This window comes from Camellia sinensis, chromosome 2 (assembly GCF_055761805.1).
Source record: "Camellia sinensis isolate YWXY chromosome 2, ASM5576180v1, whole genome shotgun sequence".
NCBI classification, from domain to species: Eukaryota; Viridiplantae; Streptophyta; class Magnoliopsida; order Ericales; family Theaceae; genus Camellia; species Camellia sinensis.
The window spans coordinates 91,038,989-91,054,915 of NC_138962.1; the positions used below are offsets into that span (position 1 = coordinate 91,038,989).

General features: G+C 39.0%; 1 protein-coding gene and 1 pseudogene across 4 annotated transcripts in view; one reads left to right on the forward strand and one right to left on the reverse strand.

Moving 5' to 3' along the window:
• Nucleotides 1–15,927, forward strand: part of LOC114263964 (piezo-type mechanosensitive ion channel homolog) — a 121,678-nt gene that overhangs the window by 82,883 nt on the left and 22,868 nt on the right. For 2 of the 3 annotated variants that reach the window (XM_082915059.1, XM_082915060.1), the window contains 3 exons: nucleotides 5,034–6,560; nucleotides 7,229–9,729; nucleotides 10,378–10,773. In XM_082915059.1, coding sequence (XP_082771185.1) covers nucleotides 5,034–6,560; nucleotides 7,229–9,729; nucleotides 10,378–10,773 — 4,424 coding nt within the window. Of the gene's footprint in view, nucleotides 1–5,033; nucleotides 6,561–7,228; nucleotides 9,730–9,910; nucleotides 10,141–10,377; nucleotides 10,774–15,927 lie in introns of those variants that run through there. The other variant, XM_082915062.1, reaches the window with a different exon arrangement.
• On the reverse strand, nucleotides 1,773–4,463 carry LOC145820184 (ubiquitin receptor RAD23b pseudogene; annotated as a pseudogene). The gene has a single exon (XR_014361340.1). The product of XR_014361340.1 is annotated as a ubiquitin receptor RAD23b pseudogene (transcript).

Genomic DNA, 15,927 nt, shown 5'->3' on the forward strand with positions numbered 1-15,927 from the left:
TAATTAAAATGGGAACGAAATTCATTGGAAATATATTCCCCACCATTATTAGAACGGATGTTCCTAACAATTGTACGAAATTGAGTCTTAACCATTTGCAAAAACTAAACAAAAATGGGAAACACGTCAAACTTATAGCGAAACAAATAAACCCAAATGCACCTAGTGTGATCATCAATAAAGGTCACATAATATCTATGACTAGAAAAAGCAGTGATAGGAGAAGAACACCAAATATCAGAATGTATAAGATCAAAAGTACTAGGAGCATGAGTCATGTGAGGGATAACTAGTACGAGCATGCTTAGACAACTCACAAACCACACAATGAAACTTAAAATCTTTGCAAGCTTTATTTAATAAAGGAAAAAGTTGACATAAGTATTGAAAGTTGACATGACCCATAAGGGCATGCCATAATTCTAAAGTTTGAACATTAAAAACATAAGATATGGAAGCAGGAAAAATAGACGCCTGAAAACTAGTTAAAGAAAAAGAAGGTCGGTCCGGTGGACCTCCAAAGTAGCCCTTACTAAAAATCCTCTTCGAACTCAGGTCCTGTAAAAGACACGAAGAAGGTAAGAAGATGATAGCACATTAAAAGGATTTAACAAGCCGACTAACAGATAATAGATTATATGCGAAATTAGGATCATGCAAAACAGAGGGCAGAGTAATATCATGTGATAAAGACACCACACCATATGACTAATAGAGGAGGAAGAGCCATCAGCAAGACAAACAACAATAGTAGGGATTGAAGAAGAAAGAAAGGAAAACTCACCTGTCATATGACCATTAGCCCTAGAATCCAGAACCCATAAAGGACTAGTAGACCGAACATGAAAAGCAGTAGAAGCACCTGTAGCAAGGGTGGCAGCAATGGAAGATGATATGCCATGAGAACTAGTAGTGAGGGATCCAAGCTAAGCCTGAAGCTGACCAATCTGAGTTTGTAACTTCTGTAAATTAGGGATATTAGGAGACCCAGGAGTTAGAGTAGCCTCCATTAAAGTAGAAGTGCATTAAAGTAGAAGTGCGAGGGGTGCCAGTACCACGAGTGCGAGAAGAACATTGCCTCAACTCAGAATGAAGTTTTAAGCAACGAGCCTTAGCATGTCCAGAAGCACCACAATGATGACAAGTAACTGGACTAGTAGAACCCCGAGAACCAGACTTTGCAGCAAGAGCCATTTGATCAGATAAAACCGGAGACACTGGAGGAGGTCTCGGCTGAACCAAACACTGACGGCGCTCATCATTGTCAATGGTGGCAAAGGCCTCATAGAGAGATGGCATAGGTAATGTGTTTAAAATCTGAATTCGAAGAGACTGAAATTCAGGGTTTAAACCTATTAGAAACTGGTAAGTGTGCTGTCGGGCAAGTCACTTGGATACAAAAGAGGCGGCTTTGATGGGTAATTTAGTCAAGGGCTCATATTGAGCCAACTCTTCCCGAAGATATTTGAAGATATCCGAAGAACTCCACCACAGAAAGTCTCAAAGTAGACTGAGAGGCACGAGCAATATCCTAATAAAGCTTAAAGATACGAGCATCATTATGAGCATGAGCATACATCTGTGTCAATGCATGCTATAGGCTCGAAACAGTGTCACAGTAGAGGAACATATGATAAATCCGGTCCTTCATGGAGTTGAACATCCATCCAAGGATAGTACAGTTATCAATATCGGGACAGTTTACAGAGTCTTGTCGGACCCTTGTAGAAACTAACCGGAATCAATGCCGGGACAGTTTACAGAGTCTTGTCGGACCCTTGTAGAAACTAACCGGAATCTATGTCGGGACAGTTTACAGAGTCTTGTCGGACCCTTGTAGAAACTAACCGGAATCAATGTCGGGACAGTTTACAGAGTCTTGTCGGACCCTTGTAGAAACTAACCGGAATCAATGTCGGGACAGTTTACAGAGTCTTGTCGGACCCTTAAAAAGTCGCACCCTCAAAAGGTGTGCCCAATCTGTTAAAAGGCGTGCCATCAAAAGGCGTGCCCAATCCATAAAAAGGCGTGCCATCAAAAGTTGCACCCTCAAAAGGCGCGCCCACTTCATCAAAAGTCGTGCCCGACAGAAAGCGTCGAGCCATCAAAAGGTGAGTCGGAGACGCGGCGAGGCACGTGAGCGACAGTGCGCGTGTCGGCCTCTTCGTCATGTTCTATATAAATCAATGCGGAGGCTGAGGCAGAAAACCTGCTAAAAACTTCTGAAAAACTCTTCCTTGCCTGTGAGAGAAACTCTGTAATACTCTGTAACCAACCCGTCTCTGAAACACTCAGCAACATGGCCTCTTCTTCCCGTCCAGCTACCCAAAACATGGCCTCCTCTTCCCGTGGTCTGCTCACGCTCTTTCCAGAACTGAACGAGCCCACAAGAGAAATAACTGGTGCGGTGGCCAGTGAACCTCAACCAAACACCTCTGGTTTTGCTCCGTTGAACTTTCCGATGCGGTCGGTGGAGCAAAAAATGGCGGTGCAAACTGATATTGAGGCCAATCAGTATACTCTGAAGTCATGTGTGGAAACCATGACTGCGGTCACAAACTTGTCGCACCGGCTGCAGAGCAGGACAAATGAGGTGCAACAGTTAAACTCCCAGCTGGCTCTGCTCCAACGCATGTATAAGGATGCGTGAGCAGAGATAAGTGTGCTAAAGGCAGAAAACAAGGAGCTGAAGCGGAAGGCCACCGTGATGTTCCGATTTGGAGGTCCACCATATGCTGCAGTGGAGGAGCAGGGAGGAGGAAACTTGCTTGGTGGTCTAGGAAGCACGGAGGCAACACCGTCAAGGGCCGTCCAGGACGGAGGCAAGAAGAAAAGACAGGCGGCAGAGTAGAGAAGAAAAATCCCGCCTGTGTGTGTGGGTGTTTGGGTTTTTTTTTGTTTTTTTTTTTTTTTATGTAAAATGGTGATCGGGGTGAGGCCCGACATGAATAAAATAAGGGAAGGTTTGGTGTGCAATTCTGCCCTTTTTTTTTTGTTTTTTTTTTTTTTTTTGGTTGAAATAATAAGAATAATAATAATATATAAAATAAAGTGTTGTGCCACGTCTTGGGCAGATCAAATACTTTGGAAAAAAAATTGAAAGAAAAGTTGAAAAGATGAGAGGAGAATGGGACAAGCCCATGTGAGTGTGAGTGAAAGTGGGGTTTAAAGAAAGTGAGGTAGTGGGTTGATTAAAAAAAAGGATTGTGGGTTTGAAAGTGGAAAGATGAGAGAGAGAGAATGTGAATGAAAACCCAAATTGACACTTTCAGGGATCGAAGAGAGCAGAGAGAGAGAATCAAAAGGAGATGAATTAGGTGCTCCAGAGATGGGTGCAGCTGCTGCTGCACGTGTTTCAGCCCCCTCAGAAGTTGCCTGATTCACAGGCAAATGAGCCACTGGCACTGCAACTTCCGCTGCTTCTGGAATACCTGAATACAAGTAATCCACAGCTCGCTCTGGATTGTTGTAAGCAGCTCGAAGTGCACGGGTAACTATTTCTTTGTCCCAGTTGCCACCACCTATATCCATTATTTGTTGAATGGTCTGCTCAAGGTTAGAACCAGCAACCAAAATGGAAGCAGCCTGACCATACGTATCAGAAGGAGCATTAGCTGTTGCCACATTGGAACCAGACGAGGTGATTTCTGGGGCCGGTGCTTGTACAGGAGCTTCAGGTGCAGAAGTAGGATTAGAAATTGGTTGAGTTGTAGATCCAGGCTGGGTGGATGAGGTCCCACTTGAGCCCAAAGTTTTACTCTTGCTAAGCATGACAACAAGAAAACCATCTTCAGAGACCTTGTTCTCTGCCAGAGTACTTTCATCTTTCAAAACCTTTCCATTGTGAATCAATAATTGCTGTCCACATGGATAATTGTCTTTTCCTTGCACATCTTCAATTTTTTTCTTAACCGCCATGATGGTGTCAGTGGGTTGAACCCTAATTTCGAAGTGGCTGCCTTTGAGAGTCTTTACAGTAAGCTTCATCTTGGCGAGAAGAGTTGGCGTCAATTCGAGCTAGCAGTGGTTTGAGTTGCTGCAGTGGTTGGAGGTTTTGGTAGGTTTTAATTGGTTGAGGTCTGGCGGGCGGTTAAGGCAAAGTTGCCGCCCGCCAGAAGGCGAAGAGCACCAAGAGCTTAACCTTGTTCTGATACCATGTAGAAATTTAATGTATAAAGAGAAATGATTGTATTATTGATTGATATAATGTTGTAGTTGATTTCTATTACAATGATTCATGATTCCTATATATATAGAAGAGGGTGAGTGTGTAGTAGGTAAGGAGTAGGTGAAGTGGAGGTGGTAGTGGTGTAGTGGGTTAGGTTTAGTGGAGTAGGTGAGGTGGTAGTGTTGTAGTGGGTTAGGTTTAGTGGAGTAGGTGAGGTGGTAGTGGTGTAGTGGGTTAGGTTTAGTGGAGTAGGTTTAAGTGGGTGAAGTAGGTGGAGAGTAGGTGGATTTTAACATTATCCAAATAAATTTATTTTTTGACATTGTAAATGACCTTTTTGTGAATATTAGGTGGTGTTCCCGTGTCAGACATAGGTATATAAATCTGGCACTTAGACACATATCCGCACCCGGCATCCATACTTGAGTCCATGTAACATTGGCCAAGGTAATTTCATCTTTGGTCACCATAGCCACAACAGCTTTGATTTGGGATAGTGATTCTTCGGAAGGATGGGGAGGTTTGTGCAATTGAACTCTAATACAAGGAAATTAGTATGATTTACCTTTAGAATCATTAGCAACAACAACAACAATTATAACAGCCACAACAACGGAAAAAAGTAAATGCACTACAGAGAAGCTGTTGTTTTGACTTTTGATCAATGACTCTGTTTTACTATGTTTACTTTCAAGCTAGAAATTATAACAGTGATGTATCGATGTTCAGACTTCTGCATTTAAACCACATGCCATGGAAACTCTTTGAAGTTCATTTGTAAAATTAATTTATATATTAAAATGAAACCGACTGAGGTTATGAATTGATGAGAACTATATAACTTGTGTTCTTGTTTTTCTTTCAGAAAGCAAGATAGCATTGTATCTGAGTGCAATGGAGCAGAAGTTTCTTTTGGCATATCGATCATGTGGAACCTACATTGTGTGTCTGACTATTCTTCTCACGGTTTACCTAGTTACACCTAATTATACATCATTCGGTTACCTTTTCTTCCTTCTTCTGTGGATTACTGGAAGACAACTAGTGGAGAAGACTAAAAGGAGGCTCTGGTTCCCTCTGAAAGTGTATGCAGTTGCAATTTTTATTTTCATTTATGGCTTGAGTGCTTTTATCAGCTTTCGGACATGGTTGTCTAGGATGATAGATCTTTACCCTGCCTTTGGTTATAACCCAAATGCCTCAATGTTAAAAAATGTTTGGGATTCCCTGGCTGTTGTAATTGTGATGCAACTATATAGCTATGAACGGAGGCGGAGCAAGTTCCTAAAACCTGTAGATTTTGATGCGCCAGAGTTTGGCTTCTTTTCCTTTATTAAACGTCTTCTGATTTGGCATAGTGAGAAGATACTATTTTTTGCCTTACTGTATGCGTCCTTATCCCCAATCAGTGTGTTTGGTTTCTTATATCTTCTTGGCTTGGTCATTTGTTCAACTTTACCAAAATCTTCTCGACTCCCTTCAAAACTGTTTCTAGTTTATTCAGCATTACTTTTAATGGTTGATTATCTGTTTCAAATATGGGGTGAGCAGGCTGAGATGTTCCCTGGGCAAAAGCATTCTTATTTGTCCTGTTTCCTAGGTTTGCGGCTGTTTAAGCCTGGTTTCTTGGGTTTAGAATCAGGCTTGAGGGGAAAGATTTTGGTTATTATTGCATGTGTACTTCAGTACAATGTATTCTATTGGCTGGAGATGATGCCATGCAATAATGGAAAAAGGGGAAAGTGGGAGGAGCCCTGTGCTTTGTTTGGCTCAGCAAATGGACTGACTGGAATTTCTGTTTGTAATGAGGGATGTGAATCTTGTGATGCTGGTGTTCTGTTATATAAGGATAAAGGAGCAATGAGCAACTCATGGCCATCTTTTGGCACTGGTATATCTCAACTTGGAGATCACATATCCACTACAACAGGAGGCTTGGAGAGTAATACTGGAAACTATTCATATAGCTTCGAAGAGAATCATAAATGGACTAAAAAGTCAAATCATGTATTGAAAAAGGAGAGGCTTGACATGCAGAAGAACACCTTAAAAGTATATATCAAGTTTTGGATAGAGAATATGTTCAATCTATTCGGCCTTGAAATTAACATGCTTGTATTACTTCTTGCTAGCTTTGCTGTTTTAAATGCCATCTCTTTGCTCTATATTGCATCACTTGCTGCTTGTGTGCTTATACCTCGCCATGTCATTAGAAAGCTATGGCCCATGTTTGTCTTCTTATTTGCTTCTATTGTTACCCTTGAGTACTTAGCCATTTGGTTGAATCTGACAACTTCGAAGGAACAGTCTCCCAGTGAGGCAAACATATCTTGCCATGACTGCTGGAGAAGCTCTGATCTTTTCTTCAACTATTGCAAGAAGTGCTGGCTAGGTATCTCTCTTCAGCACTATCTAAATTTTTTTGTTAATCTATGTAGGTTGACTTTTCTTTTGTACAAACTTGATTCAATATAAGCAAGCTCAACTTAATACCCTTGCTGGTCTTTCTTCGTCTCACGGACAAAATGAGATTCAAATAAATTTTTGACTCAACTTTGAGAAGAAGGTCCAGAGGGTTGATAGAAAGGCTCAGATACTGTCTCTTCATTTCTATTTGTTTGTGTTATTTATTGAGGAGGAAAAAAGAAGAAAGAAATTTAGGTCTTGTACTTCACTGAAATTTTGGTTTCTATCCAATTAGGATCGATTATTGTAGGACATTTATGGAGTCTACAAAACATTTCTTTGATGGTTAATAAAGACATGAAAATGATAATCTTTTGTTTTAATTGTATGCAAAATGGGTCTATGCTACTCTAACCATGACATTCAAAGTAATTCTCTTAATTTCTGTACATCTATTTGAAGTAAGAAAATCTCATGATCAAGTGACCTCATGTTCATTTATCCTACACTGGTAACTGTCATGATGTCTTTTACTTCCATGAAATTTGGAATCTTTTCAATTTCAGATGTTTTAGAATACTGATGAATTTTCTTTCCATAAAATAAGATTTCTGTCCAGATGTTAACTTTGGCCACACCCTGATTTTTCTGCAGGAATAACAGTAGATGATCCTCGAATGCTCATTAGCTATTATATGGTTTTTATGTTTGCTTGTTTCAAACTCCGTGCTGATAACCTCTATGGCCTCTCAGAGTTGCATACTTATAAACAAATGAGTTATCAATGTAAGAAACCATCTCTATTAATTGACCTCTCATTTGAAACAAAAAGCATGTGGACATTTCTTGACCACCTGAGGCATTACTGTTACTGTCACTTGCTGGATCTTGTTCTTGCTCTGATTTTGATTACGGGAACCCTCGAGTATGACATTCTTCATCTGGGGTATCTTGGTTTTGCTCTGATTTTCTTTCGACTGAGGCTTGAAGTACTGAAAAAGAAGAATGAAATTTTTAAGTTCTTGAGAATGTATAATTTTGGTTTGATAGTTTTTTCTCTTGCCTACCAGTGTCCTTTTGTTGGGGATGTCAATGAGGGGAAATGCGGAACGGTAGATTACATATATGAAGTGATTGGATTTTATAAGTATGACTATGGGTTTCGGATAACATCAAGATCTGCACTTGTAGAGATCATTATATTTGTGCTAGTGTCACTTCAATCATATATGTTTTCGTCGGAGGAGTTCGATTATGTATCAAAATATCTGGAAGCAGAGCAGATTGAGGCCTTGATACGTCAGCAGGAGAAGCGAGCAGCCTGGAAGACTGCACAGTTGCAACGTATCCGTAAATCTGAAGAACAGAAACGTCTGCGAAATATGCAAGTGGAAAAGATGAAATCAGAGGTGCTTGACCTACAAATTCAGGTTCATAGCATGACCAATAATTTAACATGTGGTACCAACTCTCCTGGAAGTGAAGGTTGCAGAAGGAAAAAGAAGTCTTCCTTAAGTTCATTTAAGGAGAGCAACATCCTAGAGAAAGAGGAAAATGATTCCAAGAAGCATGATCCACATATCAGCTCTGACACTTTATTTCCATTCAACACAAATGAATCTTCAACGAGTGTAAAATCTGGAAGTCTGTTAGCAATGGACTGCATGATGCACTCAACTGATTCTCTTTATGACATTGCCGACTTCAAGGAGAAAACTACTACCAATGAATTTTTGGATTCAGACAGAAGAGATAAGGAAAAAATTGAAGCCAAGGTAAGCCCATTAATTTCAGCTGTACATTTTATTGGTGATGGAGTTACTCAAGTACAATCCCTTGGGAGTCTGGCAGTTACCAACCTTGTGAAACTTTTTAACATAGAAAATGAAGAAGCAGAGTTATGTGATGACTCTTCAGAGAATGGGGTTTACTATCAAGTAGACAATCAGAACATAGGATGTGAACCTTTGGACCAAACATTTTCTATGCAATCTAGTTTTGAGAGGACGTCTGATGGTGCTTCCTCGAAAATTGGTATGATATTCTGTTACATGTGGGCCCAAATGCGGTCAAACAATGATATTGTCTGTTATTGTTGCTTTGTTTTGATGTTCCTATGGAATTTCAGTTTGTTGTCCATGGTTTACCTTGCTGCTCTCTTCTTGTATGCACTATGTGCAAACACTGGCCCAAGTTACATGTTCTGGGTTATCATGCTGATTTACACTGAGATCTGTATTTTGCTACAATATGTATATCAAATCATAATCCAACACTGTGGGTTCAGCATTCAGGTGAGCTTTCTTGAGGAATTGGGATTCCCTAATAATAAAATCGTGTCATCCTTTGTTATCAGCAACTTGCCTCTTTTCTCGGTGTATTTATCTACTCTCCTACAGTCCTCAATCACTGCAACAGATGGTGAATGGGCATCAGTTACAGAATTTAGTTCTCTTAGGCGAAGAAATCTTAACCCAGAAGAGATGGTACAAAGTTCTACTTACGGGGAGAGAATAAATAAACTGCTCCTACCAGCCAAAAATCTGACAGAACTGATGATTAGAAGACTGTACAGATATTGGCAATCAGTAACACAGGGAGCAGAAACTCCACCTTACTTTGTGCAGCTGTCAATGGAAGTTAAATTGTGGCCAGATGATGGAATTCAGCCGGAGAGAATTGAGTCAGGAATAAACAAGTTACTGAAAATTGTTTATGATATGAGATGCAAGGAGAAGAGTGAAAATACTATACATTCAGCGAGCAGGGTTCGAGTACAAAGCATTGAAAGGAGTCCAGAAAACCCTAGTATGGCTTTGGCTGTTCTTGAGGTGGTATATGCATCCCCTTTGTCAGAGCCTATTTCAGTGGAATGGTACCAGTCACTAACTCCAGCAGCCGATGTAGCCAATGAGATTTTGATTGCGAAGCACTCAGGGATTTTGAAAGAATTACGATTCCCATATCCCATTTTATCTGTAATTGGGGGAAGGAAAAGAGAAGTTGATCTGTATGCCTACGTATTTTGTGCAGATTTAACTGTTTTCTTCTTGGTCGCCATTTTCTACCAATCAATCATTAAGAACAACAGCGACTTTCTTGAAGTCTATCAATTAGAAGACCAATTTCCAAAAGAATTTGTTTTTGTGTTAATGGTAAGTCTCCTTGTCTTTAACACATTACTAATGAGAAGACCAATTTCCATAGGAGTTTCTATTTGTTTTAATTGTACACGTTTTGCTCTTTCAAACATTACTGTATTCTACACTGTAAGCTTAGAATTTTATGTCAGCTCATTTGTTGAGTTACTCCTCCATTGTGATTGACATGACATAGGAAATTACAAATCCATCAACGGGATAGGGCTGTTAAAGATCAGTGGAACTGGGGTAAGAACTGATGCCATATATCAGTTTCTTAATCTCACTGTTGGTTTTGATGGTAGTTAAGCACTGATCATGATGATAGATTTATATCAAAGATGAGATGTAAAATGTTAAGAAGAAATTAAGTTCCCATGGGATGTTCAAGAAATCCTTTAACGAACTATTTTCTCCAGAGTTGATGTGACTCTGACTTTACAGTATTTGTGATTTGTTTCTGATATGTAATGGACTGTCCCAATCTCATTTCTATGAGACAAATTCTACTAGTGTCCATGTTGATTTGACAAAGACAACTGTCAATGGCAGGATGAGTCAGTTACAAGATTTTGCTATTGTCAGTGAATCTAGGATATTGATATATTTTTTTGAAGTGGCTAAATTTTCTTTTTTTTTTCTTTTGTTTTTTCCCTTTTGCAGGTAATCTTTTTCCTGATTGTGCTTGATCGTGTGATATACCTTTGTTCATTTGCCACAGGAAAGGTTATCTTCTATCTTTTCACCCTTGTCCTCTTTACATATTCAGCCACAAAATATGCTTGGCACATGGAGCCTTCACATAATCATGGGGGACGATTATCACTCCGTGCCATTTATCTTACGAAGGCAATTTCCCTGGCACTTCAAGCCATACAAATACGCTATGGGATTCCCCATAAAAGTACTTTGTATCGGCAGTTTTTGACAAGTAGTGTTTCAAAAGTCAATTTTATGGGTTTCCGAGTTTACCGTGCTCTGCCTTTCCTATATGAATTGCGATGTGTACTTGATTGGTCTTGCACAACAACAGCATTGACTATGTATGACTGGTTGAAGGTAAGTGATTACACTCTTTAAAAGATGCCTTGGTAGAAGTTCTTATTTAATTGATCATGCTTGTTTTTCTCTCTTGGTATTCTTAAATCTTCAGTTACTATTGTTAGTAAAAATCTTATTTGAGTCAAATCGACAGAGAATATATCGACAGACAAAACATATCTTTACAAAACAATAATAGATGAAGCAATGTGGTTGAGTTCTATGCCTTGAAAATGTCAAGGACTTCTTTGGAGGAAATAAACAAAGAAGAATGAAAAGAAACAAACTGAATTGATATTAATCAAATGAATTTGACACTTGTTACAACAAGAGCAAAACACTTAGAAAAACACCAATCTACAAAAGATAAGTATCACTGAACTACTCCTTGGCAATGGCTAATGGCTACTTCTAACTGTTGTAAGCTACTCCTAGAATATCACAGATTTGTGAATGAGGTTGCAGGTCCTTTACTCTTTGAAGTCCCAGCTTTTATACTCCTTGGCCATCACCTGCTGTAGCCACAGGTGTCATCTCCAAGTTGATCCATGATCTTCCTTGATCTTATCGTACAAATAGACCCCCAAAACTATTGGCGTGCTTCACTTTGACTCCTTCCGTTAGGGGGCCCAATTTGTACACTTCTATAATTTAGAGGGCAAAGTGATACTTCTCAATAATTTAGGGGGTCTTCATGTAAATAACCCTAAATGTTAAAAGAACAGGAAGGTAACCCTAGTTCTCATTCTCTCTTTTCCATATTGTTGCCTCTCTTCTCTCATCTTTTCTCTCCTCTCCTCTCTTCTTTCATTAATTCTTCAATAATAAAATAATGCATATGCTTAACATGAATGTGCAAATGCAAAGGTAATACCTAGGGTATTACATAACCAGTCCCAAGCTACGAGGAAATGGATCAAACAATGTGTATATAGACCTAACACTAATCCTAGGCCATTTTTTCTACCCATCAAGGTAATGTCTCAGTGGGTTTTGGTTGCAAAAACTTTGGTCAACTTTCCTTATTCTCTATTGTGTATGAATTTTCAATTCTCTTTTTGAGTTGAAATGGGACGCATGTGACATTTTTAACATCACCTAGAATTTTCGATCAAGTAGATTGGGATTTTAGGCAAGTAGACAAAGGGACCAAAAAAGGGATATCATGACTATTTATTGAGCTGAGCACCTAATTGATTAGATATAACATATATTTTGTTGTGAAAAATACAAGTTCCTTACACTCTAAAACCATGCATTGTCCTATTTCTGTGCTAAAAACTATATCCCAAGAGCAAGTTCTTTTGTTCCTGGACATCATAGGGAATCTTAACAATTTTAAATGAATAATTTGATCTTTGAAGATTATTAATCATTAGTGGTTTTATTGTTGTTCCACCTGTATAGATATTCCTTGAGTTGCTCCTTGGAGTATTTTAATTTCTCTTTCCCTTTGCAACCATTTAAATCCACTTCTTTTTTGTTATTTTATTTATATTTTCATTTCTCTTTTTTCTTTCTTTCCTTTGGATAACTATAGTTAAATCCACCCTCTTAAGCAATTTATTAGCTAGAATTGTTGTGTGTTTTCAGATTTTATAGTTATTTTATCTTTATTTATTTATTTTTTAAAATCTATTATTCTCGGGATTTAATAATAACCAAACCAAACAAAAGCAAGCTTGGCTACATGAATCAATTTTCGCCATTTTGTTCTGCATGCTTAATTTAATTTGTGGATTTCAGAATATAGATATAAAAGCCGAGTTGGAAACACTAAAGCTTCTATCTGTTGGTGTTAGCTTCACAGATGAAGAAGAAGAGGAAGAAGAATGAACCGAGAGAGAAAAAGAGAAGTAGCTGCTGTAATATTATTCCAATGATAATAGGGTTACAACTTAAGCATACGTATTTAAGCTAATAAACATAAACATAAGCTAAAGTACTAAACTACCCTTAGATAGCAATAACACTTAACACTCCCCCTCAAGTTAGTACAAATATATCTCTCATACCCAACTTGGAACAAATGGGATGGAAGACCTTATTGCTAAGACCTTTAGTAAATATGTTAGCCAATTGATCTTCCGACTTCACATAAGGCACACATATCAAACCTTTAGTTAGTTTCTCCTTAATAAAATGTCTGTTGATTTCAATGTACTTAGTCCTATCATGTTGAACAAGATTGTGAGCAGTACTGATAGCAGCTTTGTTGTCACAATACAAAGTCACGGGTACATCACAATGATTCCTATATCGCCCAACAAGGATTGAAGCCGCATAAGTTCACATGTACCATGTGCCATATCTCTATATTCTGCTTCTGCACTAGACCTGGACAACACTGTTTGTTCTTACTATGCCAGGTAACCAAATTTCACCCCACAGAAGTGCAGTAACCAAAAGTAGATCGCCTATCATCTATAGAACCAGCCTAATCTGCATCCGTGAAGACCTCTAACCTCAAGTGGCTATGATTTGAAAACATAATCCCTTTTCCCAAATCTGATTTGAGGTACCTCAAAATGCGATATGCTACATCTAAATGCGTTGCACAAGGATCATGCATGAACTGACTCACTATCCCGACTGCATAAGCAATATCGGGACGAGTATAGGATATATATATAAGTCTTCCCACAAGTCTCTGGTACCTATCCTTATCCATAAGATCACCAACACCACTACAGAGACGATGGTTAGCTTCAATGGGCGAATCAGAAGGTTTGCAACCCAACATGTCAGTTTCCCCAAGAAGATCTAGAACATACTTCCTTTGAGAAATAAAGATGCTTTTGTCAGATCTAGCAACTTCAATTCCGAGAAAGTATCTCAAAGAGCCAAGATCTTTGATGTCAAATTCCTTGGCCAATTGCCTCTTGAGATGTGTCACTTCCTCCTTATCATTTCCTGTCACTACTATGTCATCTACATATACAGTAAGCATAACAACCTTATTTGCATTGTGTTTACAAACATGGTGTGATCTACATTGCTCTGCTTATACCCGAATCTCAACATAGCCTTTAGAAATCGGTCAAACCAAGCTCGGGGAGATTGTTTCAAACCATATAGAGCCTTCTTCAACCTGCAAACTTTGCCAACTGTAGACTGAGATGAGAATCCCGGTGGTACATCCATAAACACGTCCTCCTCCAAGTCACAATGGAGAAAGGCATTCTTCATATCCAGTTGTTGTAAAGACCATCCCTAGTTAGTAGCACGTGAAAGGAGCTCGAAAGGAATTCATCTTCGCAACAGGAGCAAAAAGTTCTTGATAATCAATTCCATACGTCTGGGTAAACCCCTTGGCCACTAATCTTGCTTTATACCGTTCAATTGTCCCATTTGTTTTCTGCTTATGGTGAACACCCACTTACACCCCTACTGGTTTTTTTCCACTAGGAAGAGGAACCAACTCCCAAGTGTTATTCTTGCTCAGAGCTTGCATTTCCTCTACCATAGCTACTTTTCACTTAGGATCATTGATAGCTTCTTTCTAACCCTGTGGGATACACACAAAAGACAGAGACGAAACATAAGCACGATATGTAGGAGATAATGAATCATATGACACAAATTTAGAAATGGGGTGTTGAGTACAAACCCTAACCCCCTTTCTAAGAGCGATAAGAAGACTCAAATCATCAATAATAGAACTATCAACTACTGGTGGAGAAGTAGACGGAGGGTCATTACCTGGAGAATAAGCCGAAACAGGATGTAAAGCTAGCAAAAGGGATGATGATTGACCTAGTGGCACAAGAGGAGTCTGTTCTTTTCTGACGCTGTGAGTAAGTCTTAAGACCAGCTCTGTTCAAATGACCACCAATGTCAAGCTCCACGTCAAGAGAACTACTAGGCTCCCCCTCACCACAAATAATAGACCGTTGACTCAGAAGGAAAAAAGATAACTCATGTTGATATGACTCATCCGCAATCTCATCCGTAACATGCTCTCCCTGAGGAGATAGAGGAGAAGAAGTAAAAAAGGACTCAGATTCACGGACGGTGACATCCATACTAACATACACTTTACGAGTGTGTGGATCATAGCATTTGTAGCCCTTCTGAGTAATAGAATAGCCAATAAAGACACAACGTACAACCTTAGGATCAAGTTTCCCACGAGCACGAGGTTGGAGATGAACAAAACAGACACACCCAAAAACCTGAGGAAGATAAGGGGTGGGATAAGTGACAAGTAAAAGTTCGAGAGGAATTTGAAATTGGAGGACACTGGAAGGTGTACGGTTAATAAGGTAAATAGCGGTAAGAACAGCGTCACCCCAAAAAGACTGAGGGACATTCATGGTAAACAAGAGATAGCGAACAACTTCAAGGAGATGGCCATTCTTGCGTTCAGCAACTCCATTTTGTTGAGGAGTGCCAACACAACTAGTCTGATGAAGGATGCCATGCTCCTCTATGTATGCCTGAAAAGCTCCATCAACATACTTAGTCTTATTATCACTCCGAAGAATTTTGATTTGAGCATTAAAAAGATTTGTCACCGTTTTATGAAAAATTTGAAATCAAGAAAACACTTCACTTTTAGTTCGAAGAAATAAATCCAAGTCACATGGGAATAACAATTAATAAAAGTAACAAACCACCGATACCCAAAAGTAGAAACCACAGGGGAGGGGACCCACACATCGATATGAATAAGTATAAAAGGAAAAGTACTTCTTTTATTAATGGAAGGATAACAAGTATGTTTATGCTTTTTGTTAGATGTTAGATTCACATATGAAAAGAAGAACAATAAGAAGAAGAGAAGAACAGAGAGATTGCTGTGTTTATTATCTTACTCTTAAACATATTAGGATTACACATATTTATAATGAAAGACTAAAGAAACAAATGACATAACTACCCTTACACACTAATACTTAACACTCCCCCTCAAGTTGGTGCCAAGATATCTCTCATGCTAACTTGCAACAAATGGGGTGAAAAACCTTACTACTAAGACCCTTAGTAAAGACATCAGCCAATTGATCTTCAGACTTCACAAAAGGCATACCTATACAAAAGGCATACCTATTAAACCCTTATTCAACTTCTCCTTGATGAAATGTCTATCGATCTCAATATGCTTTGTTCTATCATGTTGAATAGGATTGTGAGCAATACTAAAGGCAGCTTTGTTGTCACAATACAGTG